The sequence below is a fragment of the Fringilla coelebs genome (assembly GCF_963513975.1).
Source record: "Fringilla coelebs genome assembly, chromosome: 1".
NCBI classification, from domain to species: Eukaryota; Metazoa; Chordata; class Aves; order Passeriformes; family Fringillidae; genus Fringilla; species Fringilla coelebs.
This window is the reverse complement of record NC_140028.1, coordinates 34,981,777-35,009,550: the sequence shown is the minus strand read 5'-3', so window position 1 is coordinate 35,009,550 and position 27,774 is coordinate 34,981,777. Positions and strand designations below refer to the sequence as shown.

At 35.4% G+C, this 27,774-nt stretch overlaps 1 protein-coding gene across 1 annotated transcript in view; it reads left to right on the top strand.

Annotated features, from left to right (window-relative positions):
• The window catches only part of LOC311155134 (uncharacterized protein C8orf34 homolog), a gene marked incomplete at its 5' end in the record, with an annotated part of 140,312 nt that overhangs the window by 102,285 nt on the left and 10,253 nt on the right, over nt 1-27,774 (top strand). The window contains 3 exons of the mRNA XM_084208059.1: nt 11,455-11,540; nt 16,385-16,458; nt 26,442-26,562. Coding sequence (XP_084064185.1) covers nt 11,455-11,540; nt 16,385-16,458; nt 26,442-26,562 — 281 coding nt within the window. The remainder of the gene's footprint in view (nt 1-11,454; nt 11,541-16,384; nt 16,459-26,441; nt 26,563-27,774) is intronic.

Here is a 27,774-nt window from a genome sequence, read left to right as displayed (position 1 = left end):
CAAAGCTCTGACAACACTAGTGAGACCTGAGGTCATAAAAAAGCATTTCATGGAAAACTTGATAATGAGCTGTGCAGAAAATAGTCTGAAGCTTGACAAGTGAATCTAGTTTAACTATCAAAAGCAGAAAAGCTGATGACTGTAAAGAAGGAAAAAATTGCTGTTAAAAAGCTATTTTACTGTATGCACTGTCCCCAGAAAACACTCCTGAAACTTCAGACACCAAAGAGAAAAATTAATGAAATTAATTACCTTTATGAGGAAGATCATAAATACTGATTAAAAACTACATTTAAAAAACATACAGTGGTGACAGGCTCCTGGAAGATTTCCTCAAGAAAAGAAAGGAAGCCTACTAAGCTTCCTCAGCTTCCACTTTGCACAAGATCCCTTCCTTATTGTTTATGACGAGTCTGCTCTCATTGTCATTGTGTTCCCTGAACAGAAACTATTGGTATGGCTGACTTGTGTTTTGAAATGAGGTGGGTTCTCCTACCTTGCCCAGGCATGTAATCCCAAAATAGCTCTAGAACCAGGGATGCAAAGGTGTCAGAGAATGGATATTGCACCATGGAAAACTGGGATAGAGGCTAATTGGATAGGGTGAAAAAGGGTCAACATCCAGCATCCTCTATAGATGCCATGGGTCCCTGCAGAAGAAAGGATGTGATTTTTGCTACTGGTGCATTTTTTTTTGCACTTGGTCTAGGTTTATATTCTGCCAGATTAGACTAAGCCATCACAGTAGATGCTTCTGCTCTGTTTTCAGCAGACTGCTGCTGTTCAAGTCAGTAAGATTTCTTTTCCCAACTGGCATCAGTCACCTCAGAGGGAGTAATACCATGAAAATGCATGCAGGACTGAATGACATTGAAACTCCATGGACTGTTTTCTCCCAATCCTGACCATAAATAACAGTGTGTGCTGCCTGGGTGACATAATAAACAGCTATGTCTGCATTGAATTCTAGCAGAAAAAGTTATGTGTATGTGCAAATACTCCTTAGCTGCTAACTGCTCTGTGAAAATGCTAACTTAAAGGTGGTTCTGGTATGTTTACATGAGCTATAATCATCCCTTTAACTGCAGTTTTAAGAGGTGATGGAATTAGAACAAAATTTTATCAAAATGTATCTAAAATAACTCCCTGTTTTTCTTTATAGACTCTAATATTATTAATCAATAATACACAGATGTGTCAGAAAGAATAACCTCTCAAGTGCTCCATGTGATCCCTTAATTGAGTCTGTACACTGTGATGCAATACTGGGGAATGGGCGCAGGTATATGTGTGCTTTGGTGCATGTATTTGCATAAAGAATAGTCTTTGTATGTCTGCCAGTAGTGGTAAGGCCAGCTTAGTGACTCAGTTTCTGGCAGAAATTTCTGCTTTGTTAATTTTCCTGAAACCTGGGAACAAATTACTTCGAAGTACCAAGGGGGAAAAGTCTTTCCAAGCTGAGGCGGTTGGTACAGAATGAATGCTGGAGGGAAAATTCTGTGATTAGGGTTCATGTACAGACTTTGAGGAAGTTTATGTCTTCAAATCTAAATCAAAATTTTTGATTACATACACGCATTTTTTTATTTTCTGTCATGCATTTCATATTATCTTTCTGACTGTGTACTATTTCTAAGTGGCTGTTATTATAGGTCATTCCAGATGACTCATGTCACGATTTTACATTCTTTTTTCCTTTATCTATTTTTTTGAAACCTTAGTTTTATTGGACCTCTTGTTTTAAAAGAGCTGAATTTTCCTCATGTTTGTTTGTGCCAGCTTCACAGACTTTGTCCTAAACAAAATGTTTTATTTGCATATTTTCCCTTTTAATAGTGGCAAACAAGTAAATTAAACTCCATATGGTACTTCTTTATAACTTTTAAAATTCTCCTTTCACTTTGGAAAATTGAAAACAAACCGCATATTTTTCCTTTGGCTAGTTAAAACTTCTTATAAAGTAGAAAAATGAAAATAATTATGGGAAAAGAAAAAGCTGTGGCAAAAAAAAAAAAAAAAAAAGTAAATATTCACTTTGCTTTTTCAATGAGTTGCATTTGGGCAGTGGTTAATTTGCCCAGTTTTGATGCATAAATAGCCAAAATAGTATATTCATGGTCTTTTGATTTTGTAAGTGCTAAGTACAGCAAAAACAAATCATTCTATCTTTCCTTCCCTGGAGTGGTGTACCACTTTAATATCTTGTGCTTTCAAAACAAAAGAAAAATACTGAATAAGAAAATAATTCAGAAAATGTTTTTACTGGCGCTCGTGGTTATCAAAGACCATAAATATTTTTTTTAAGGTTTGGTAGGCTGACTTGCTAAGTTTTAAGAGTAACACACTGGCTTGTCTTTTCTTTCACTGTCTTGTGTTTCTTTAGAACATCTTACTGTATGCAAAATAGAAAATATCTGTGTGATTTCAAATTATTTTTTGAGTTCATGGATCTAAGTTTGACCTCTGAAATGCACAAGATAGTATAATTTTTAATCCTAAACCTCAGTTAGTTTCATGGAAAACTTCTAGTGAATTGTGTTTTGGAAGAATGGCCAAAGTCTCTCTATTTTCAAAATCTTAACAGTGTCTTGGGAAGGCAGCAATATAAGACAGGAGATTTTCATGAAGTGCTTAGACAGAAATCCCAGAAAGATCAGGCTTCTTTCCTCCCTCTTTTTTTCACATGTTTTTCCCACTTGGGAAATTCACCAAGCAATAATTTCAGTCCTATGAGAAGTTCCACAAAATACTGTGATAATAAAAATTTTATCTGTTATCAAAAATTATAATAAGCTATGAAGAGACCAGTGTTTTCAGATCATGTCTTTCCCTCTGTGTTAGATTTAAGAGCTGTTTTATTTCCTTATAGTATGCACATGTGAGGTAGACTTGGGTTTTTTTGACTTAAAAAGCTGTCAGTCAGCATAAAAGTAAGGGAAGATTTCCATTTGTTTGAAGAAAGTTAAGTGTTTACATGTTAGTGAAAATAGACTTGAAACATGAGCACTGGGTACATTTGCATGTGAGTTACATATTACACATACACCTTATCATGATAAATCTGTTTGGATAACATGGCAGTGCACCAAGTTTATCTGGAGATAGTCCTACTGTGACCTAATGACAAGGTATTAATATGTGGTTTTGGTTATGCAGGGAGAGTGCAGAATAAGATGTTGTGAATTAGTGGCATGTCACTAGACTATCTTTTGTAAGAACTATTGTTCAACAGTATTTTTTTTTTTTTTTTCATTTCAGGCTGTTTGTTAAAGAGAGAATTGGTTTGAGCAGGTTGGTGCACTTGCAAACGTTTAAAACTGCTGTGGAGAAATTCTAAGAACAGTAGATGTAAAGGATTTTTTTAGGCCTTTTTCATGCCCTAGTGTTGATTTGTAAAAATGAAGGAAGTAAGAGCATATTTGACTATTAAATTAATACTATTTTGCTGGTCCTAAAAATTATTCTGCTCTCCTCAGTTTAATAGAGGGCAACATCCGCTTCTTTCTGTCCTTCATTTGCAGATCTTGTCAAGACATGTCTTTCTCTTTTCCCCTACAAAACCCATTTAACCCCCTCAATAATTTAAAAAGACAAGTGCTTTACCAAGCATTTCTCCCTTCTTTTCCTTTGCTCTCTTTGATGTGTGCTTTGCAAGCTAATTCTCTATGGCAATGTTTCAAGATTCTTTCTGAGTTTTGTACAACAATGTGATGTATATTAGCCACAGAAGTTTCTTCTGGATGAAAAAGATACAGGGAGGAAACCAGGAGATCATGAGCTTGAGGAAGCTTGTTGGTCATAATTTGAGGCTCTGGATAGCTGTTTAATATAGCTCTTAAAGACACAAATGCACACTCACACACAAAACTCTTTCACAAGTCCTAGAAAAAATGGTTCACAGGAGAAGAAAGAGTGTTAAGTCTGAAAAGACTGACAAAGACTGTAATTTTTCTCTTGTGAGATAATGGTTTGAAGCCAGAAGCAGATAAAAGATTGCCATAAGAATGGCCTAATTCCCCATCTTGTAAAAGGATTAGATAATTCAGTCTCTTTATGGATTCCTTACTCTGGGAAATATATTTCCACTTTTGGTTCTCCTCAGAAATAACTGCAGAGTCTACTTATTTAAAGGCACAAAGACTTGCATTCAGACATTTTGGAAAGGCAAACAGCATACAAAAAAGATTAATTTGCAGGCTGTGTCAATGTGTAGGTTTTGCTCAGCAAGTGTATGTTCTTGTATTACCAGCTGAAAGCATTATGCTGTGCATTAACTATTGGTGATGTGGAAACTTTCCACAAAAATCTCCAAGAGTGACTGGAAAATAGTGTGTTTAATTTGCAAAAGGAGAATGAATGTCAACCAAAATCCATTTTTAACTACTGGTTTTATGAATTTTCAAATAATTTTCTGTGTTCTGATGTTTAAGCACTGAGAAATAGTGTCCTTAAGAAAGTGAGTGCAAAAGCAAGAAACAGACTGGGTTGAATGGTATTGGTGAAAATGAAGTTAGTTTAGATTAACTGTATCTTAGATCAGGATGAAACTCAAGTAATATAAATTCTGTATGTCTCACATTAATAGAATTGCTGGTAGTAACAACAAGGCCTCATGGTCTTGCATCACTTCTTTAAAGTGGATTTAAAGGAATTATAAATGTCTATTGGAAAGCATGCTGATTGTATCATTAAGCATATATTCCTACATTTTATTTAGAAATGGTACTAAATATTTGTAATTATTTGTGTGGTCCTAATTTTTGATATTGGAAATGTCTGCCTTCCTAGGTAATGTTCTGCAGGATAATCCAGTAGTCCTCCTGCTTAGTTTCTCTTCAATGCAGATGCTTCCTGTATTTTAGAGTGAAAACAGAAAGTATGGCACTGATTTCTTAATATAAAAGGCGACATGCTGCAGAGCTTTTCTATTGTTGCTTCAGAGGTGGCAGCCACTTTCATTGCTCACCAAATTCAGAATCCTTTGTTAGAGGATCTTCCTCCCATAGATCTAAGGCATTTTTTTTCTACAGTTGTGATCTAAAAATCATGTAAACTTTTTAAAAAATCTAATCTTCACTAGGAAGGTAGTGTGAGTAGCTAAAGCTGATGAGGAGTTTTACCAAATAAAGAGTACTTTTGCCTATATATTTTTTCAATAATATTTCCTTAATATAATTTTACCATTATATTAACTGGTACAGTCTGTACTGGAAAACTGACATCTTTGTGTCTCTGTACCTGTGAATACAATAGGAATTTTTATGGCACAATTTTAATATTTTTATATTTGTAAAAGACATTAGTAAAACAAATGGAGTAAGTCAGAATTTCCTGGCTTTACATTTAGGTGCTGAAACAGCTTTGGATTTTACAGCAGTATAAGGGAGTGCAGAACTTGTGGAGTCAGTAAGTCAAGGTACATGAGGTCAGAATTTGGATCAGTATGTTTGGGAACAAAGAATGAAGTAAACTCATTATTATAGGCAAGTCAGGACAGATGATTATGAAGCTTGAAATACTCTTACTGGTGTTGAGGTTGCTAGGGAAAGGTGCAAGAAAACATTCAATGTGACCTAAAAGCATGTGGGGCCTTTCAGAGCTTTTGTTGTCTGATCTGTGTTGCTATAACTTCCTGGAGTTATGTATTTGTCCTAGGAAAGTTATAACTCAGTATTACAGGGCTATCAGAGAAGATTAGATGTAGATGTGAAGTTTTAAATTACAGAAAGGAAGCAGATGATTTGCAGGAAAAAAAAAAAGGAAGTCTATTAAGTCAAATTTATCCTTCTTCTCATCTCTGATTAAAATTCTCTTTGGCTGACAAAGGAACATCATCATGTTATATGTATATTAAGTTTCTTTTGTTAATAAGTTCATTATATTAATTAATCTTATAAAATGTATATTTGAATTTTTGGTTCAAAATTATAACTATTGCATAAAGAAACTAAATCATGGAAGTATTTGGTAGGATTTTTTCAAGAGAATGGGTAACCTACTTTGAAATAATTTAAGGAAAATAAGTGATTCAACAAAAATCTCAAAAAATTAAAAAAAAAAATCTCCTTAATTAAGATTCTAATTCAAACATGACATTACCTCTGTTTTTCAGAGAACTTTGTTGTTTTGCCCTTAAAAATATGCACCTGTTTTGGCTGATCATGAAAACAACTTGACTGCTCTTTTTGCTGAATGATTTAAGGATTCTTTACCAAACTTTCCACTCCTTCTCACTGTATTCAGCTAAAAAAAGTTGACTGAGTTTTTAGCAATGGAGATCAGGAATTTTCCAATTAAATGTGTGTTTTCAGGAATAATGTTTCACAGAAACCAAAAATTTTTACGGTGTTTATTCAGATTCAACAAAATTTAGCTGACACAGGGCAAAGCAGAGAGAACAGCTGGAGCTCCACTGCTTAGACGTGCAATTTCCCCCCTCCTCCTTGGAGAGTGCCCTTTGCTGTCCTGGAGCCCCAAAGGAATTTTTCTTCACTGCTAAAAATTCAGCAGAAGCATTTGTATTTTCTTGAAATAGCAGATTTTCAGGATTTCTTCTCAAGTGGAGTTTCAGTTTCTGTTGTTTACCTCTAAGGAGCGTCAGAATTTGAGCACAGTTATCCAGCTCTAGTTTGCTATGTTTAAAAATAAAAATAAGTCCTTTGCTGTGTACCAGAATTTGAAGGCCAGCCACATGCATAGTAATTATATAACTCTTGCCTGTAGTTGTTTATTTGGGATTAAAGGAGATTTTGTCTAAAAATGATAACCCTTCTGCTGGGTCATTTTAGGAAGGAATAGAATGGGATTTTGGTTATTTAAGTGATATATTTCTGGAAGAATAGGTGAAAACAGCATTAACCTAAATATAATCTAAATTTCTGTCTGTAAGTGACAATCACCCTCTGAATTTTATTTGGCACCAAAATTTCCTAAAGTACAAACTCTGTTATAAACTAGCACAAGACAATTATTAATACACCTACTTTGAATCAGTGATCTATGCAAAGAACAAATACTAGAGGGCATATATCTCACTATGAGGTATCCAAAGCATTTCCATTGCTTCATTTTCAGAATACTTTATGCCTTCTCCTTTGGCCCTGATGATAGAAAGTACCTATGTTTGTAATTGTTTTTATTAATCCCATGTAGTCCTAAGAAGTATTATGTGAACTGTGTTGGTATTTTTTAATTCTAGTATTCTGATATAACATTAAATTTACTTTAGTTTCTCTAACTACTTATTTTGAGAATGTCATAGAACAACAGTGTTGACATAGAGGAGGATCATCATGTATGTCTATATTTAGTGCACTGGAGGAGTTCCCAGGTAGAAATTTGTCAGGTTGGAACTTGACAGGTTGGAAAGATGAGAGAAGAGCCATCTGAAATTCAACAAAGGCAAATTCAGGGTCCTGCACCTGGGGAAGAATAATCCTCTGCACCATCACTGTCTGGGGGCTGACCTGCTGGAAAGCAGCTCTGCAGAGAAGGACCTGGGGGTCCTGGTGGACAACATCTGTCCATGAGCCAGCAGTGCCCAGTGGCCAAGAAGGCCAAAGATGTCCTGGGCTGCATTAGGAAGAGCATTGCCATTAGGAAGAGCATTGCCAGGGATTCTAACCCTACTCAGCCCTGGTGAAGCCACATCTGGAGTGCTGTGTCCAGTTCTGGCCCCCTCAGGACAAGAGAGACATGGAGCTCATGCAGCTCATGGAGCAGGTCCAGTGAAGGGCTGCAAAGGTGATGCAGGGACTGGAACATCTCTCCTGCGAGGAGGAATGGCTCAGGGAGCTGGACCTGTTCAGCCACAAGATGAATGAGAGGGGGCCTTATCAGTGTTTACAAGTCTGAAGGGAGGGTTTCAAGAGGCTGGTTCCAAGCTCTTCTTGGTGATGCCAAGAAATAGAGAAAGGGGCAATATGCAAAAACTGATGCACAGGAAGTTCCACCTGGACATGAGGAAGAACTTCTTTCCTGTGCAGGTGACTGTGCACCTGGAACAGGTTGCCCAGAGGTTGTGGAGTCTCCCTCACAGGAAATACTCAAGAACCATCTGTACACAACACTGAGTCATGTGCTCTAGGATGACCCTGGTCAAGCAGGGTGGTTGGACCAGATGGCCCAGTGTAGTCTCTTTCAATCTGACCCATTCTGTGAATCATATTTTTAAGATCATACCAGCAGGAGGACTGTGATTCACACATCCTCAAGCTTGTTTGTAGTGATAGACCCTACATAATGCTTCTGCACTAAATCTATAGAATTTATTCAGAATATCTTTGGTCCTGAAGCCCTTAACAGTTTTCATGGAATGCATTTTGGGGTCAAAGAAAATTGAAATATTTATCTTTAGGCTGTTTGCTTTTGTAGCTCTTGAAGCTCCAACATGCAGCTGGTTAATATAACTGAAACAATGTCCTCTAAGCAAGAAATCCCACTACAAACAGATATGGGAAAAATTTTTGGTGATCAGGTATCAAATTTAGACTCACATTAAAATAATTATATTAAAGTTGAAATAATAAAAAATAAAGCTGAAATAATGCTTTGGTTAAAAGCTGAAATAGTCCATCAAGCATTTGTAAGATAGTAGTTTTTAGGTAACTCTTCTAAACCTGTGTGTCTTTCTAATGAATGCTTCTTTCTTATTAAGAGTTTTTAAGTGTTTTCATTTTACTGTGGAGATGTCTTATGAATAATACTACTTTTGAAGAAAAAATTGTAATAGTCCAAGTACCAGACTTCTTTTGCAAGAAATAGTGTTTGTGACTTTTTTGTTGCTTGAGTTTCATGAGAATCTATTCTGATATGCATCTATATGTAAGAAATACATAAATAATTTGAAATTTGGATGTGAAAATAAGGTATGTATGTGTCAAACATCCTATTCACCCATCTACCCAGTACCCCAGCCATTTCTTCCTACAAAGTAAAATTTTAGGAAGATTTAAAATTTATGATGTAAAACATGTAAAATTTATCAAGTGGATTTTCTGATTAGATACATTGAAAACATTTTTTGTGTGTGTGTGTATGTGTTCTTCATGAGGCAATGGACCACTGAAATATATCTAAATTCTAGAATAAGATGAGCATAGTTTCAGTTATTCATGTCGGGTTTGGATTTATTGAAGCTCAGAATGGGAGCATATTATAAAATCTTGAAAATTCTGATGGGATAAAAGAAGCTGCTCCACATCTAGAGATACTTTTTTTATGAATGTAATGTAAGCAGAAAATGTTGGAGTAATTATCCTTGTGGTTAAATATAAATGAACTACCAACATGGCTGGAGACAAGAGTATCACACTTCTGGTTCCTGCAATTTCATGCTTATCTTTCAAAGACTGAGTATGTGCTTGCAGTAATTGTGCGTATGTATGTAGTGAAGGAGGATGGGTGAATTGTATTGCAGTGGAAAATTTTGTGATTTTTGAGAGCTTCCTTTTTTTGCATAGTTATTTCATTTGCAATTTGTTTTCTCCCAATTTGAATATCTTTAGGATACAAAATAATTTGCTTCTGTTTGACAAGCTAGGCTTTTAAAGAATTGGCAACTAGAGCATTAGAAGCCAGGTACAGAGCTATAAAGGATTCATAGAAGTAATTTTCAAAATTAGGTTTACAGCTTCTAACTTTTACATTTTGTTGTCCTGAGTTTCATGTTCTATGGATCTGCCACCTTAGATAAGAAATATGATGAATTTACACTGAGCTTTCCATCATAAATATATGATTCTAGGGGCTATAAAAGGAGATTAAAGTAATTGGGGGATGGGGTTGTTGGGGAAATGGTTTTGAGGAGTACAAACAAATAGATGACATCTATATTAGATAACTGTGAGAATCATAAAATGTGAAATTTAGATAGGGCAGAGATAGGGCAGATAAGGGGATTCTACTTTGTTTCAAAGGTTAATTTCAAGCTTACTATAAAACAGCTGCAGAGAGTAAGAATACAGAGTGAAAAGAACTTTTTTTTTCTTCCAAGAGATAAGTTCTTTCTTTCCCCAAGGTTTTACTTCAATGCATTTTTATGATTCCAGGGCTTTGCAAAATTGAATTGCATTTTTCTTATTCTTTTCATGTCTGAATAAACCCAAGGTAAGATAACCTTTATGTAAATGGCAGTTATATTGCATTTAGAGCTACAAAGCACTTCTTCAGAGCAGAATTTGTACTCAGGATTCATAAGAGCCTGGAGAAGGATGGTGGGACTCCTGGGATGCTCATTTGAAAAAACAGATATGAGCATTATTTGTATAAATTGCTGTCAAGGCATTGCAGTCAGCTGGTGCAGCGAGAAAGCCTGAAGACAAAGTCTGCCATAATTACTCTATTTTCCTTTTAACAAGTAACAAAGGAGGAGGAAATATTCTTGCATACATAACCCCTGTGGTGGGTTAACTTTGGCTAAGGGCTAGTTTCCTACCCAGCCCGTAGGATGACAGGAGAAAGTAGAAAGTAAAAGCTTGTGGGTTAAGGTGAAGACAGGGAGATTGTTTACCAGTTACTGTAATGGGCAAAGCAGACTTGGCTTGGGGAAAATTAGTTTAATTTATTGCCAATTAAAATAGGTTTAGGTGATGAGAAACCCACCTCCCTTTTCCAAATGCACTCCTTCACTTCAGACACCACTCCCCACCCACTGAGCAGTGCAGGGGAGACAGGGAATGGGAGTCTGTGGTCAGTCCATTACAGATTCTCTCTGCCCTTCCTTCCTCACCCCACTTTTCACCTGCTCCAGTGTGCGATCTCCATCAGCTACTGTCCATCCCAGACATACTCACCTGCCTTGATGTTGGTTCTCCAGGGGCTGCATGGGATATTGCTTCTGGCATTTCACCATGGGCTGTAGGGGAGTATCTGCTCAGAGTATGGAGCATTATCTCCTTTGACCTTGGTGTGTCCTCTGCCGTTTCCCACTCTTCCTGTTCCCTGCTCTTCTGCCTGTGTGGCGTTGTGACTAGCTCTTCCTTAACTATGTTTCCTCCAGGGTGCCACCATTTTGGCTGAAGAGCTCAGCCATGCCCTACCATGGTTCTTTCTGGAGCCAGATGGAACCACCTGTGACTGGCTCAGGGCAGCCCCAGCCTCTCCTCACCAAGGCCACCGCACCGCCAGCACAGTGGCATGGACATCCAGTGCAGTCCTATTCCATTAAAATATTTTTGACAAGGAAGGAAGCTTGCAGTCTCACATGCACACCAAACCCCCACTTTTGTAGAATGAGACTTACAGAAATGCATAAACTAGGATTCAGTTGGCTGTTCCTTGGAGGCTAGTTTTAGACAGTCCAGGTTATGATTGAACCATGAGTGTGGGCTTTTCAGCAAAGCTGCTCTTTTAATTAGGGCAATGTTGTGAGCAGGATATGTAGCCAAGGATAATCTTCTTCTGCGTCTTATCCTATGATTGCAAATGTTTTCATTGCATTTTTCCGCAATTTAGATTGCAAGGGGATAATTTGGCAGAAAGGCCAGAAGATGTCTCCATGGTATCTCAGACATCTGAGCCAGCAGTGTCAGACTCTGATGGTAAGTTATATAAATATTTGCTGCTCATAAAAAAAACCCAAACATCAACATCTTGAATTTGAGAGTAGGGGTTATGTCTGTAAAAGATGAAACACTTCCAAGAGAGTGTTCCTGGGCATTTGAACTCAATCATTTACACTTCAAATCTGTTCAAAGAGCCACTAACATATTTTTTGTCATGGCCAATTAACACTCCTGAATAATTCCTAGGCTTATTTTGAGAGGTGCACTAGGCCAGAATTTGTTCTTATTAGACAGATTTTATGTTAGCACACTAACATTTAAAACAGCTTAATAGCATAGGCATGGGCTGTTCATTGCTGCTTTTATGCCAAAGAATGGTCTTTGAAATATTTAATTTATTACTATACATGCATCCAGATGATTCAAATGTTTTACAGTAGAAAGAAACAGTTTATAAAAAAACTCTGAAAAACACTTTTTCGACATGTTCATATGTTGGGTTAATCTACAGTCAGGACACTCAGACTTATTTCAATTTCTTCTCAGGTGTTTGAACTGAGTAACACCTGAAGTGTTGAAAAAGGCACTTCATAAGGGATCTCTTTCCAGAGAATGCCCAGCTTTCCTATGAAAGATAAAATTGATAAAGGTTATCTTAGCTGCTGCTGTGATGCAGAGAGAACAAATACAGGTTATGACAGAGAATCTGCAAAGATAAATCTTTCAGTCCATTCCCTTACTGTTGAACCAGCCAAGTCTACAAACTGTATGTTTTGATTTGCAGTGTATTCTTCAGCAGCCATGGACAAGTTAGCTATGGTGATCAATTAACACAAAAAAACCACCAGAATGTATATTTTTAAATTATCCTTCTCTCTGTCTCCTATCTAATGCTATTGTATATACTATTAGATATATCACAGCAACCTGAGCTTTCACTCATTTCTCTTGCCTCATTTGTAAAACCAACCATTAGTAACTAATGTGTCTTTAAAGATTAATTTTTCAAACTGGTTTTGTGAGAATGTGTGGTTTCATGCAGTCAAGACATTGGCTTTTCTTTTTATCTGCCATTGATCACCTAATTGAACAAGGTAAAAGGACGCTCAGAATCTCAAAACACGATGTCCTTACAATCTTCATGAAGATTATCAGCAAGAGATGCTCAGACTGGTGACTTCAGTCAAGCCCTGTGAAAGGAAGGCAAATTTCTATTGTTGTGAAAGTGATTCCCAGAAAGGGAGGTGGTGGATTAAGTAAAGGAATATGCATGCATGGGGTTATTGCAGCAAAAGCAAATAGATTGGTAAGACAGACATGTGGGAAAAAGCTCTACAGTTCACAAAATAATTTTTGAACAGATCTCATCCTTCCATATTCCTTCCTGTGTACCTTTGCTCCTGAAGTGAAAGTATGCCCACTTTGCCATGTGATGTTCTAAAATTGCAGGCTTCAATTAAATAGTTAGGTTTTGCTAACTGGCAGCGACACCAGAATTAAAGAAGGTGAAACTATCAGAAAGTACTGGATGTTGTGTAATATGGATCTTTCATGGTCACAGAGTATGGAGCACAAAAGTGCTGCAGCTGTTCTACCTTCGGCCACTTCATGTGCTTCTGAATACTTTGCAGTCAGTAGATGGAAGAAGATGCAGAGAAGATGGAAGTTGCTTTTTTTAAAAAACACCACATTCAATGAGATACAGGGAGTAAAATTTAGATAGGAAGGTGGGGTACTGATATTCATGTTGGTATAAATATCTATCTCATGTCTATGAATATAATGGACCTGTTAGTCATGTAGCTAGAAAATAACAAGGCCTCTCGGGCAAAAAGACTGAGGTCAGTAGTAAGGTAATGCCAAATTTCTGTCAAGAGGTGCCCTCAGAAATGTTCAGTGTTTCGCAACATATGGTTGAGTCTTTTTTTCCTAAAATGTTGGCTAGTGCTGCACTTCAATTTGAAAAAAAAACACAGCTGGATTTCACAAGTAGGTACAGACTATAAACAGACACAGAACTCAGGCAACTGCCCATTCTATCAATCTTCCCTAAATGCAGCACAGTATTTGCTCTCTCTGCATCTGATACTTATTTCCAATAAATATTATTATGTATGAGAGGATGATTAAAAAAAAAAACACATAAAGATGTTGTTAAAAAACCCTAAGTAACCAAGGCATTATTGCACTGAATTTTTAGTTATGTCCTCTTACAGATGTATTACATCATGAAATAGTGACTAGCAGACTTCAGTTACCAGGTTTATTTGAATTTATGTTCTGCTATTTATCAGTACCAATGACCTTAATGAGGGAAAAGTGCATTGGGAAGTGCTGATGCAAACCATTCATTCAAGAATAAGCAAGCAAGGTGCTGATGCACAACAAAGTTGAGAGTAGCTTTCTTTAGATAATGATCTATTTCTGTTGTTAGATCTGGAACATCTCTCCTGTGAATTTCAGATGAACTAAGCTCAGAAGTAATTGGCAGAACATCTGATCTAACAGCCATTATAAATAAGCCTCATTTTAAGCAATTCCACCTACTAAAGTCAATGCAGGAGCTTATGTGAGAAGATCATGTGCAGCATCAGACACTGTACTGACTCCACTGACAATCTGGATCTGGTTCTAATTAACCAGTACACTGATTTCCCTCTAGTATAATCCTGCTGAATTGGACAGACTTGTGTTTGATCTAAGTAGTAAAAATGAGAGGTAGGAATCAGGTCTCAAGATAGAAAAAACACAAGACACTTTAAAGCTGCTTTTCTTTCCACTGTCCTAAACTATACCTCTCAAAAATGTTTCCCTTTCCATTAGACCACTTCACAGGAAAGAACTAAGGGAAGAATTTCATAGGTTCTTGATTTTGATCAGAAGCAGCAGTGTAGATGACTGCACAGTGAACTTTCCCTGTAGATGCCAAGCTTGTCTGGTTTGTCTCTTTGGTCAGTTCTCCACTGAGCCTTGCTCTTGTTCTGTAGAGGTAGATGGGAAGAATTGCTGAGGCTTCAAAAGATACACAATACAACAGAACTGATCCAGAAAAATCTACATCCAACAGCCCCCAATGTGTTTTTCAGGTTGGTGGGATTGTAGAAGCAATCTACTTCAGTATTTTGGGGGGGTTTTAGATATATAGAAATAGTATCACTAAAGGATAATTGTTCATTTACTCCCAATTTCCTATAAGTACCATACAACCTTGTCTCACTTGTGTAATTCTCTTCTGCTGAAGTGTACCTTACCCTTTGAGAGAAGCCATGGTATAAGGCAGGAAAAGAAGACTTTATTACAAATACAGCTTTTGCAGTCTGTTCATTTTTGTAGAAGTAAGTTTAAAATGCAGTAATGTATTAGGGAGTAATCTCCTAATATAGGATAAATGAAAAGTATAAAACTCCTAAACCACTCCTCAAATATCTGTGAAAAGCTGTTTATTATGTGAGTTTCTTTGCATGTATTGTGCAACTCCACATATTTCTGAGGTGTGGGCAAAGAGTTGTTTCTTTTGTGACTCCCCCTGGAATAATATTGGATCAAAGATAATAGGTTCTGTGGTACTCATGCCACTGTGTAAATGTGGTATTTCCTATTTTGTTGTGCTGTTACATCTACAGCTCTACAGAATATATTGTGATATATAATACTTAGTTTGCTAAATAAATTTTGTTAGAGCAAATTTCACATCATTAGTTTATTCCCTATCAAACAGGAGTCACTGTTCTTTTGAGGGTGTTTGGATTCTGGTTGGTTTGTTTGTTTTTGTTTGGGTTTGGGTTTTTTTTTTCCCCGTTTTAAGAGTCATTATTGTAGAAAGTTCAAGAAACATTAGGATGTAGAGGAAAAATTTGGAATTGGGGATGTTCAACAGAAACATGAACATATGAAACACATATAGTGTTGTTCTGGGTGGAACTGCATGACCAGGGTAAAAAATTAAGGATGCAAATATGTGGGAATTAAGATTGAGAACTAGATAAGGCAATGGCAGTGGCATCATCTCTCAATTTCCGCACAATTCCCTGACCATAACTTAGCATTATCATCACCTCTTTGCCCTCCACATCAATTTGTGTTTGCAATGAATTGGTAACCACAGTTGCCATGCTTCACAGTAAGTTCTGCTTTCATAGTAAGGATAGCCTGAGATGTTCAACAAATTGGATTCTGGAAACATAAGGACCTCCCTGCTAAGTGTCAGAATAACAGCAGAACACAGGAAAGATCGGGACATGTTCTTTTGTCAGGCTGCTGATGCAGCATCTAAGTGCCTTAGCAGAGTGCTAGGCAGAGAGTGAAACTGCATAGAATGTTACTTGGAAATTTATTTCTCTGACAGGGTTGCATAAAATCTGTTTTAAGTCATTATATGTGCATCAAAGAGATATTTTAGACTTCTCACAAAATTCTGTCATTTTACAAATGTGGCAATATGGGCAAAAATTATACTTTCAAGGCTTTAAGTGTTGTCTAAACTGACCAAGTCCTTTACTTCAGGAATTTTAACTGAATTAATTGAATATAGTTTTATTAACTTTATTAAAGCTGGAGAACCACTACTCACTTGTGTAAAGGGTAAACAGTATATAGTTTAAATAGTAAAGTTAATAAAGAACCTAGATGATACCTTGGCCACTGAAGGAAGCTTGCTTATCACTCTAGTCATCTTAGAGATACTGTTCCATGTTGCATTAAGGTTATAAATTAAAATCAGACATAAATTATAATCCATTGAATTGTAACTGAAAAGTAGTACATTTACAGTAGCCACATTTACCTTCCCAGCAGTAAATTTTTAGGCATTACATTTTCAAAGTGACTAACACTTACTTGATTAGAGTGATTTACATTTCTCTTGTACCTCTTTTGAACAGCTCAAGTACCTGGGGTTGAAACACTCACAGAAGATATTAATGAGTTTCAGAGTGCTTCTCAAGTGACAGCATCCGTAAGTACTTTCCTTTACGGGTAATCCTATAATTTTTAAAATTAGTTTCATAAAAAAATAGATTTTGCATAGAGATAAAAGTTGTGTTTGCCAGCACTGTCATCCTAGAGAGAAAAAACCCAAAATTTACGTAACCCTTCTGAATTTTCAGTTCTCTGCTCTAATTTTTTCATTCTAAGAAAGGGGGTATTTTGAAATATGTTATTACAATCTACAAAACCACATGTTGTTGGGCTTGCCTGTTGGAAGTGCAGTAGTTTGATGCATATTCTGTATGTTTTTAAATTCTAGTCAAATATTGATTTTACCAGATAATATTCAGTTTTACAAATTGAAGAGAACAAAACAATTCAAACTCTAAATTTCATTCTGAAATATGAAATTGTGATATCTCAACTATAATTTAGATTTCTGTTACCATTTGTTTGAAAACTAATAAGAGGAGTTTAGTTAATGTGTGGCTAGTTTATTTGTATATTTTAAGAGAATGCAATATTATGCTTGGTAATTTGGTCTTGGTAATTTGGAATCTGGTCTTTTCTTTCGAAACTTAAGAAAATCTCTGCAGATATGTAGTTTGTGGAAAACATAACCAGCAGTAAAATAACTTTTAAAAAATTATATAATCATAACTTTGGTGCAACTAGTATTGCCAGGAGTTTAAATACAGGTTAAAAAAAGGATTGTGGTTTTTTTTTCCCAAAGGCGAATAAATTTACAATAGTTGTTCATTTTTGCAAAGTTTTAGACAAGTGAAAGAGGACACATTAATTCCATTCAGTCTATTCAGCAACACTGCTTAATAGCACACTTTAATGTTGATATAGGAAGTGAAAGAAGGACTCGCTCAGTATTTGTTAGCTAAGGAAAAGAGGGCTATATAAAGAAAGAAGAAAAATGGCAATGCAGATTCATCTTGCAGTCTTTCAGGCAGCTGATTGAGCAGTGTGAATAAAGCTAGATAGTATTGAACATGAAGTATTTACAACCGGATTATTTATCCAGACAGTTGAGGGATATGGAGTTCCAGATCAATTCCTTAAGCTCTCTGAGAACTTCGAGTGCAAGAACCTCACAGAGCATTTGCTGATATTGGGCAAAAAGAGAAAAGAACAGAACTTCAGCTGGCATTGCTTTGAGCTTTTTTTTCAAAGCTCCTTTCTGCTTTCCACCAGCAAACAGAGGGGTAAAATAAATTTTGCAGTGGTTTCGGAACTCACATTTCCTTATTGATTTGGACTCGTAGCTACAAAGTTTGATTTAGTAATTCTGCAGACATGTAACATAGGGAGAGAGAATCAAATTAATTGAATTACATAGAAATAATACAAAGAAAACAGAAGTTAATTATGTTTATTAGCAAAATCTTGTTACAGAAAGATACAGCCTTCAGCTGAACAGTTTTACATGTATGCTCTGTGTGTGCAGGCTTAGACAATATGTATCTGTGTTCATTTCATGCTCTGGTAGTTCCAGGCCTATTTGAGGTTGCTGGGAAGATGGAACTGCCAGAGGCAGTAGGATTCCCTGAGCTGAATCCCTGAAAGCTGGCTGATGTTGTAATTACCAGGGCTGCAAAGAGAAGGCAGAGCAGTTGCAGCTCTTGCTCTGCTCGTCCATCCTCTCCTCAGGGCAAAGGCAGATCATTTCACATTCCTGAGCTCCTGAAAAACTACTGTGCCTAAGTTTCTAAGGAGCCAGTTATGTTAGTTCATGCTTTTTGGTTTTTTTTTCTGGTGTATTGTGTCTTAGTGTTCTTGCTTAAGTAGTGTGTAGCTAGCTGATTGTTTACTTTTGTCTCTTTATAATGGCTTGATATTCAAAATTAAATTCAACTATCCAACGCTTTCTCTGTAACTGTATCTCCTCAAAAAGTAACAAATGATCCAACTGTTCTCCTTGCCTTTCAGGGCTCCAAGGGGAGGTCTGTTCCATGCTCCCCTAATAATTTTCAGTGAGACTTATTCTTTGGCAATCTTGACATACAAAATATAGATATAAAACTGAGATGCCTCATAGGAAGGGTGTGTAGATAAATGCAGTCTTGAAGTGGATTTCCACAATCTTTCAAAGTAGTGAGACATATGCCTATAAACAGAATTGATACTAAAATGTATTCTCATGACTTGAATGATTTTTAGATATTTTATGAGATGCAAGATGCGGGAAAAATAGAATAGTATGTTGATCGGACTTTGGTCATAAATTTGACAAATTGATTCACGGTATTCACACAAATGTGCATATTACATGTAAAAAATCCTGACATGGTTCAAGGTGTGCAGTGTTTAATATTGATACTGCATTCCAATAGGCTAATTTGTGTTTGTGGCTAGTTAAATAGATGATTATATAAATTCTTTTCTGCTAATTTATATTTGACAAATTTTCCTCAAAGGTGCCTTGGCCTTCAGAGGATAAGTGTTTTGAGAAAAATTGTGTGACAAAATAGCAAGAATTATGCATAAGGATTTTCAGAAAAAGCCTTTGGGTTCTTTTTTTCATGTCCCATGTATGAATCCACATGTAAGATCTTTAATGTGGATACTAAAACAATCTGGATACTAGTACTCAAAAGAGGTAGGCAGCATCTATGTCTATTGCATGGTTCATGTAATTTGCACTATGGTTATATCATTATTTTCTTGCAACTTTGTACATTTTTACTGTTCTATTCCTGAAAGCCCTGGTTTTTGTAGTTAGACCTTTTTATTTATACTTTTAAAAATAGAATATTTTGCTATGCTTTATTTTTCATAAAAAGAGTTAATGTTTGAAAAATTGAAAACTTGGATTTTCAGGGCTGCACAACGCCAAACAAGGCATTCTGGGCAAATAAGTGAGTAAAGCTGGCAAAAAGCTGGTTGCAGCATTTACAGGAATCAGCACTTTCCCCAAGTGTTTTGTAAGAATTCAAAGTGGAAACAAGCATTCAAAACATCCTTAGAGATCCTAGTTTACTGCCCGGCAAATACTTTTGTGTAATAAAAAGTGCGAGGCAAAATGCAAAATCTTTTTCTTGAGATCTTTTCACTGTGGTGAACACAAAGTTTGATAGCCAAATGTTTAGAACTTTTCCAGAAGCATAAGGTAAAATAAGACTCTAAGAAAATATAAGAAGTTATACTGGAGAAATTTAAGTGGCCTGGAATTCTAGCAGGAATGGAAAAGCAAGGTTGCAAAGGAAGCTGCTAGCTTTGCAGTGACTAACAGATAGAAACAGGGCACAAGCACTGAGGAGATCACATGGAGTAGCCTTTGCCTTCTCTCTGACTTGTTTCTTTTACCACCTGGATCTAACAGGACTTATGCTTAGTTTTGGGGGGTTTTTATGTGAATCTTGCCTTGTACATGCACATAAAAAGGTATATTTTTCTTTGTAAATTATTCATGTAAGGCAAAGCAATTCAAATGCAGCAGAAACTGGAAGAAAAAGTTGTCTAACTGCAAGAAGCATTTCTGCATGAATGTCCCTTTGGTTTTTGCTCTTTATTACTGTGCAAAAAATACTGTAATAAAGTGTTTTATAGAAGTGTTTTGTTTTAAATATTTTTTTTCCTGTATTCTTTACTGCTTTGAAACATATTATTTGCTTTCATAGAAGAAATACAGGCATGGATTTTCTGTGATGAATGCATAAATTCTTTAATTCAGTTTGTCAAATTACTTTAAGCTTCATGCACAAGGAAAAACTAAGCCTTTATTCTTGCTTTCAGTATATGTTGAATACAATAATATTACAATGTTGCATGATTTCAGTTCTATTTATTAGAAATTTTCATAGATTTTCCCATTTATCCCCTAGAACAATAGTACGAAGTAACTGAATTACTTGTTTGAGTATAAGCAACAGAAATCATCCAAACTTCTGCATTTAATTAAATCTATAAATTATTTACTGGGTTGGGCCCACTGTTTGGCATTTAGCAGTTTATTCATTCAAATAGCTATTTTAAGATAGCACTGCCACATCAGGAACAACAGCAGTGCACCTTTGCAGTAGTAGGAATTATAAGGGTCATATTTATATCATATTTGTGTATACTTTTATGTTCAAATTGGAGATTTATGAACATATTTATGTTCAAATTGGTGGGTTCTGACACAAAAGTTTTCAAATCCAAGCTGAATTTTGTAATTATATAGAAAAAGCTTAGAGGTGAAATTTCAGATTTTAACTTCAAAATTTAAATCTTCTATAAAAATAATAAATTAATATTCGATTACTTCAGCTCTTCCATAGGTAGTAAAGAAATCCTTACACAAACGTGTATGTTTAACCACTGTTAGGTAATTTAACAATATGGGATGGTGAGAAAAGCATGATATCAAGGTTCTTCGGAAATAAGTGATTATTCCTGCAAGTAGTTAGGAAAGTAGTTTGAATGCATACCCTGGACTAAATTTGATTGAGACCTCCCTTATGTCAAACAAAATCCATAAACTAGACATAGATTTTTTTATATACAGAAAAAAAAATTCTTGGGCAAAAATATTCTTATTAGAAAATATTTCATCCTCTGGACTATAATTTGAAATTGAAAGAATATTCTGAACTTTAGAAAAATGTATGTAAGAAAAGGAAATCAATGAATGCCTTGTTTTACCTGTTCAAAATTTTGGTGTTTTTGGGCACGACAAATTCAGAAATATTAATCCAAATAACAGTAAATAGAACTGAAGTTCAGAAAAAATTATTCTGGTTGCATTTCAAAAGCTGAAATAAATGTGATTCCCAGGTGACCAGATATTTTCTCCTTCCTGCTTTCCTGTAAACAGAAAAACTGTGTGTAAATTAACTCAAAGTAGAATTTTTTTAGTGGAAGGTTTAGGGTAAAATGTGCTGCTGGCTGACTGCCACGAGAAGCCAAAAGCTTGTAATTTCAATTACACGGCATTTCAAGTAGAACAGGCCCTAATGTGGAAGAGGGGATTAGAGGTGGCAGCTGATATTGTAACAGAGCCCCAAGAAGCCTTGTATTTTTACAGTATCAGATGTTTTGCTTACCTTATATCCTTGAACAGATTATGGAAGCTGAAACATCAAATATTGGGTGACCTCTTTATAGAAAGTGCATGTTGAATGAAGAATCCTTAAACAAAATATTGTACAAAAAATATTTTTAATACTTCCTAGACTACAGGTTAAATGTTTTGGTGAGGTAATAATGTGAAATTTATTTCAGATAGACTGTCAAGAATTATTTAATTCTGCTGCAGAACATCTGTACTTGCCACCTGCTTGGCCAGAGTGGGAGGGACACTTGTAAACAAATTGTTCAGTAAGGAAGTTTTGGGTTGTGGAGTTTTTTTTGTTTGTTTTGGTTTTTTTGTTTTTTTTTTTTAATTTAGAGGGATCTCTGTCAAATGTCCATTTAAGATATTTAAGTTATTCAGCAAAGAAAAGCTATGTTATTGTAGAAAGTTAAGCCCTGGTGTATTCCTTAAACAGGGAAGCTATCAATAAAATTTCCACTTTATTAGCAAAACCAAGTAGAATCTAAAGTACAATAAAAACACTTTTTATATACTGAAAGTTTGCTAACTGTAAGTTAGCAAAATGTAAGTATATGAAAAGGTTTCACCTTTTACTTATTTCATAGTTATCATTCAGTTTAGCTAGTCTTCCACATCCACTGGGCATGCACAGGAATACCTTGGTTTTTACTCTGAAACAGATCAGAACAGCATAGAAATATATGCTGAATAGTTTATTAACACTTTTTATGGCCAGTAAGAAAGGGTAATTTATTTTCTAATGGTACTTGATTTTTAGGTGATGTAAGCTGAAGCCCTAAATCTTGGTCTTAGCTATTCTGAAAAGCTGTACCTCTGTAGAACTCACCAGGTGTCACTGGGTATTACATGGACCAGGTCAATTCAGCTCAACAGTGAGATCAAAATATTCACTGGCTTTTTTGAGGGACAAAAGCTGTACTGATTCATGCTGTGTAGCATTGTGCTGCAGATTGAAGCACAGAGAGTGAGCTTGGAGAAACTTTCTTACTCTTATTCATGACCTCCTTAATTTTTTTTTCTGTTTCACTGTGGTATTCCTGAGAAGTTATGATATTTTCCAGAAGTTTGGGGAATCAGTGATGGGAGGGATTATTTCTGGCCATATTGTGTGTAATTTTTTATTTTAGCTGTAATTTGGCCAAGGGATCTATGGAGGAAAAAAGCAATAATAATCTATTGTATGTGAAGAAATGATGATGATATATAAAGAAAGTCACTTAAGAAATTGACATGGAGTTGACCTTCAAAGTTGACAAATGTATCCCAAGTACTTTGTTTGAACATATTTCTGGTGCAGAGCTCGCTGCCTCACCTTCAAAGTTTGAAGGTGATGAACAGGACACAAAGTTGTTTCTGCAATTTAGAAAGACAAGAATGTCTTTCAGTAACATCCTCATACTTAAATATCATTAATCCTGTTAATGAAAGTAGGCCATTTATAAATTTTGTGCTAATATTTATAAAGCGTAATGAATGAGCAAGGGCAATGGTAGTTTGGAAGATGCTGAAATAACTGGAAGGATTCTATGCACATACTTCCTTCATACATGCTGTATTTTTCAACTACATTCAGTCTGCTGTGATTATCATTAAGGTCTAAGTTTCATCTCTGCAGTTCCTGGCCAGCAGACAAAGGATAAGTTTTGGTGAAGTGCAGTAAGAATGTTTTAATAAAATGGTTTGCAAGCCCAAATCTCTTTCTTAAGTGACATATTTAAACTGCTGCTATGTCTCCACTGGAGAGAAGGCACATCAGGGAATTCTGCTAGAGCTGTACAAATTCATTTATCCTTGCACTTGAATTGACCTGCTTCCAAAGCCTTTTTGATAACATTCCCTACTTTCAGCTTGTGTTTATCTTCTAGGAATAAGAGTGTTGCATAAATTGTTTGCTGGAGACACTGAGGACCTCTGTCTGTGTTTATGTGTTATGCACCTAGATGAACTCACATGTCTCAAAATGTTAAAAAATATTTTTTAATGCTATGTGTTATTTAGAAATATATTAAAAAATTACCTGGGCCTGCCTCCAAAAATGTTGATTATAGCCATGGAATATTTAGCTTAAGAGAAAGAACAAAAAATACTTACAGTACAGTTTCAATGAATTCTTATATCCTTTTTTTTCCCAGATCATTTTAATTCTCTATTAAGTAAGCGTTTAATTGGAAGTTACTATTATTATAAGCAAATAATTTGTTATGAAATGAAATTGTTAATAATAAATATCTCATCTTCCATAGAAACTATAGCAATACTGTTCTGATCTTTTGTGAAGCTATTGCCTGAAAAAAATGTCTAAAGCTTACGATATGACATAAAATAGAAGATATGGAGGAAGAGTTACAAAATTTGGGGGAAAATTCATCCAAAATTGTCCCAGTTTCACAGGGTGTTGGAACAGTGTATCTGAAAAGGAGCTTGAATATGTAACAGTGGAGACCTTCCTGTACTCAGTCACCTTTGTTTTGTTTGAGTCTTACTTGACTACTGTGCATAAAGAGAAGAAGTACAGTAAAATCTACCAAAATCTACCAAAAATCAGCAGAGGTTTGCAGAAGAGAAAGATAACTCCATTTCCAGAAGTATTTCCAGAACATGGAAAGTGAAATCATCTCATCAGGCTAAGCTTTGGAAGTATGTTTTAAGGAGGTCAAGAAATTACTGAAAGCTGATAATAATTTGCTATCATAAGCTTGAATAGTTCAATGTAAGAATATTAGAAGAGCAGTTTGTTTGTCAAGTATTGCCACAGACCACTGGCTATTTTTTATTCCATATTTCATCAAGGTTGTATTTATGAATGAAATTATATATTCAAAAAGGGATTAATCCTTATAACCCTAGGTTGTTTTTTTTTTCTGTATGCTTTTTCCCAGAAATTAAAATATACCCTATAAAATGCAAATAAAAATGTCCTTTTCCCACCATAAAAATCTGGGAACAAAGAATATCTAAAAATAGGTTGAAAAATGAGAAAAAATTAGAGTTCTCTTACATACCTTTTCCCCCTTCCCATCTCTTACTTAATTTCCTTTATTTCAGAGGAACTGATCACAGAATAATATATTCTTCCATTTAGAGATAGATATTGGATAATTAATATCCATTTGAAATAATTATTTAGTAATGTAATTTAGCAGAGGTTAATATTCTGTAGTGAGCTCAACAATCCAGTTGCTATTTGGATGGAGAATTTACAGTGAGGACCCGAGTCAAAAATGCTCAAAACCTCTTAGGGGAACAAGCAAATCAGGTCTAGTGATATGTCTGAAATCAAAATGTTTGAAGGTGCCTTTACTTCTGGGTAATTTACTGTTTTATTCAGCTATTCCTCTGTATTTGCATGGAATTAAAAACAGCTAACCTTAACCAGGGAAGAACTAGCACTAAAAAAACATTTGGCAAATAAAAAAAATGTTGTTACTGTTCTGAAAATTTTATGAATTAATAAGAACAGAGTTATCTGCAACTTCAAACTATTTTGTATGCTCATAAATGTGACTGGGTTTTTTTGCATACGCACAAACAGCGTTACAGTATAGCTGTTTCTTTAAAAATATAAATCTGTGTTATCTTACTTGAAAGATGCATGGTTCACAATGATCAGTTGCATTCAAAGCAGCGTTTATTTGAAATGGATTAAGAATGATGTAAAATATATCCCATATTAACATTTTTTATGCCTACTTTTCTAAAAGGGAAGGCAGCAACACTGTTTAAAGCTTTTTTTTTTTTTTTTTTTTTTTTTTTTTTTTTTGTGTGTGTGTGAATAGAGATGATATCAAACCTATATTTTCATGTTCATCCTTTGAGCTGTGCTGCACCTTTTCCTGTGGGATAAGAGTCTGGCCAGGGAAGTGCCATCACTCAGGGAAGTGATCCACAGCAGCCCCGTGTCAGCTGTGATGCAGCTCCAGCCTGATGGACTGTGGAGTCCCACGTGCCCTCTATGAATGGGGCCACCAGTTTGGGTCTCCCTCCTCTGATCAATCATTCTTCTCCCTGAAATTACTTCAGCTTAATGTCTTTGAAACAGTGGCTTCTCTAAATTTGCTTTGCATTTAATGAAAGATTTAAAAATTAGTAAGAGGTGAATGAAAATGTGACCACTGCATAACCCTTGTTTCTTTAAGAAACGAACAAAACTTCCTAGACTACAGATGAAATGTTTTTGTGAGGTTATAATATAAAATTTATTTCAGATAGACTGTCAAGAATTATTTAATTGATGTTTTTGTTTGTTGTTTTTATTTGGGGTTTTTATCATGAGCAAGTCTTGCACAATTGGTCATATGTTTTACTGTGCATTTCCCATACACATCTATCAAGTTTACCTCATAGTATGTATTACAAAAATTTCCTAAGACTATATTTAGTGGATTACAGGAAAAGCAAATAATTTTGAATACCACAGTGTTCAATAAAGAAGAGACTGGGGGCAATGGTCTGTTTGCTGACTACCCTTTCAAACTGGTATGGTGATTGGTAATTCAAACCCTGATGTTTAGCTTTTTCTGAAGGGAATACTTCTTGCAGTGATAAAACAGTACTGGAAATTTTGATTAGGAAATTCTATGATATTCCCAGAAGTGCAGCTTTGCAGAGATGCTGAGCCAAATGTTATGGTAATTTAAAAAAAGTGCTTACCAAATAATTGGAACTGCAGAGAATGTAAATCATTGAGGAATTTGTCCTGTTATGATGTCTCAGCATAAAGCAAGAGTTTATGTGGAGGGGTATATCTGAGTTATTTTAGAACTGCTTCTTTTAACTAATTCCTACTATTTATTTTATGTATGTTAAGAAATGATATTTTTAAGTATTTTGCATAAAATTTTGTATATTCTACATAATAAGCTCCAGATTCCTGATCCTGTGTGGGGACACCACTCTTTTTATTGTTTATTATATGAATATGAAACTGGATTAAAAGCATTCAATTTTCTTTTTATCTGTGTAAGTCTCAGACCGTTTGGACCTTGGATGCTGTGAGTGTTAGACCTGGAGGTTCCCCAAGGCAGAAACTCCTAAAGGATTCCTTAGCAGCAAAAGAACTTCAGACCATGGAAAAACACCTAGCTGGTATGTATGGGATCAAGGAACCATAAAATGCCTAGAAGTACTCACCCAGCTTGCTCTGCCAATATTTCAGATGAAGGAACAAAATTATCTGACTCACATACTGATGAAAACAGAGGAAAACTTTAATTTTTTTTTTCATTGAAGAAAACACAATTAGTGTTTTATTTGTAGATGTAATGAAGTTCACTGTAATCACAGTAAGTACACTACTTAAACAGTAATTAAACCATGTTAAATATACTGTGGTCTGAAAGCATAATAATGCACCTTTTTTTTTGTTTTTGTGTTTCACCCAGACTTATGCAATTAGGAGGTACTGATGTTTTACTTACTGTTAAATAGTCTTTAAAAGTAGGCTGCAGTGGATTTTTAACTGGAGAACAGATTGCTTTGCAGGAAAAACTCTCCTTGTTCATGAGAATTCTGGCTGAGTGAAATCTATTAACTTGTGTGTTAACATCTGCAACATCTTTGATGGGGTAACCATTTCTGAAAAGTCAAAAAAAAAGCATGAGGTTTTTGGTACAGAGATGTTTCAGAGCTTTATAAAAATTAATGAGGAATATTCTAAAATTTAGCTTGCAATTTGTTCTTCTTTGTAACCAATATTTTCTATCTTCAGCTTTCATTAAAAGGTATGACACAGACCTATATTGTGGTAGTCCTACGTTATGCATGCTATTTGTCATACGGTGAAAGCTTCATAGGCTAATTTGATGAAAAGTAATGCTTCACTGGAACATAACAACTGTATATGTAAAATGAAGGTAGAAACGAAATTTATTTGATCATTCTTCTAAGTTATTTAGAGAGTGAGGCAGAGAACGCTTTTGGTGTGATATTTTAAAATACTTTGGATATTTATCTTGTCAATAACAATGGTGAGAAAGCTGTATCCTCTTTAGAAAGGGAGTGTTGCAGCTGAGGTCAAGGCAGACGACAAAGCCATAAGCATAGGGAGGGAAGCTTTTTAGGAATAGGTTTTGCTCATAATAGAACATGAACCAAAAATTACAATATATGCAAATGAAGCCTTTTTAGGTGGGTTTTGTGTCAGACAGTAGAGATGTTGTAATTCTTTTTTTTTTTTAATTGATTCATAAAGCTTACAGCTATTAGAGCTGCAGCCACTGCCAAACTAGATTTAAAAATCCATGAGCCCTCTCTCTAAACTGAAACTCCCAGGAACATCTAGGGGGAATCAGGAGAGCA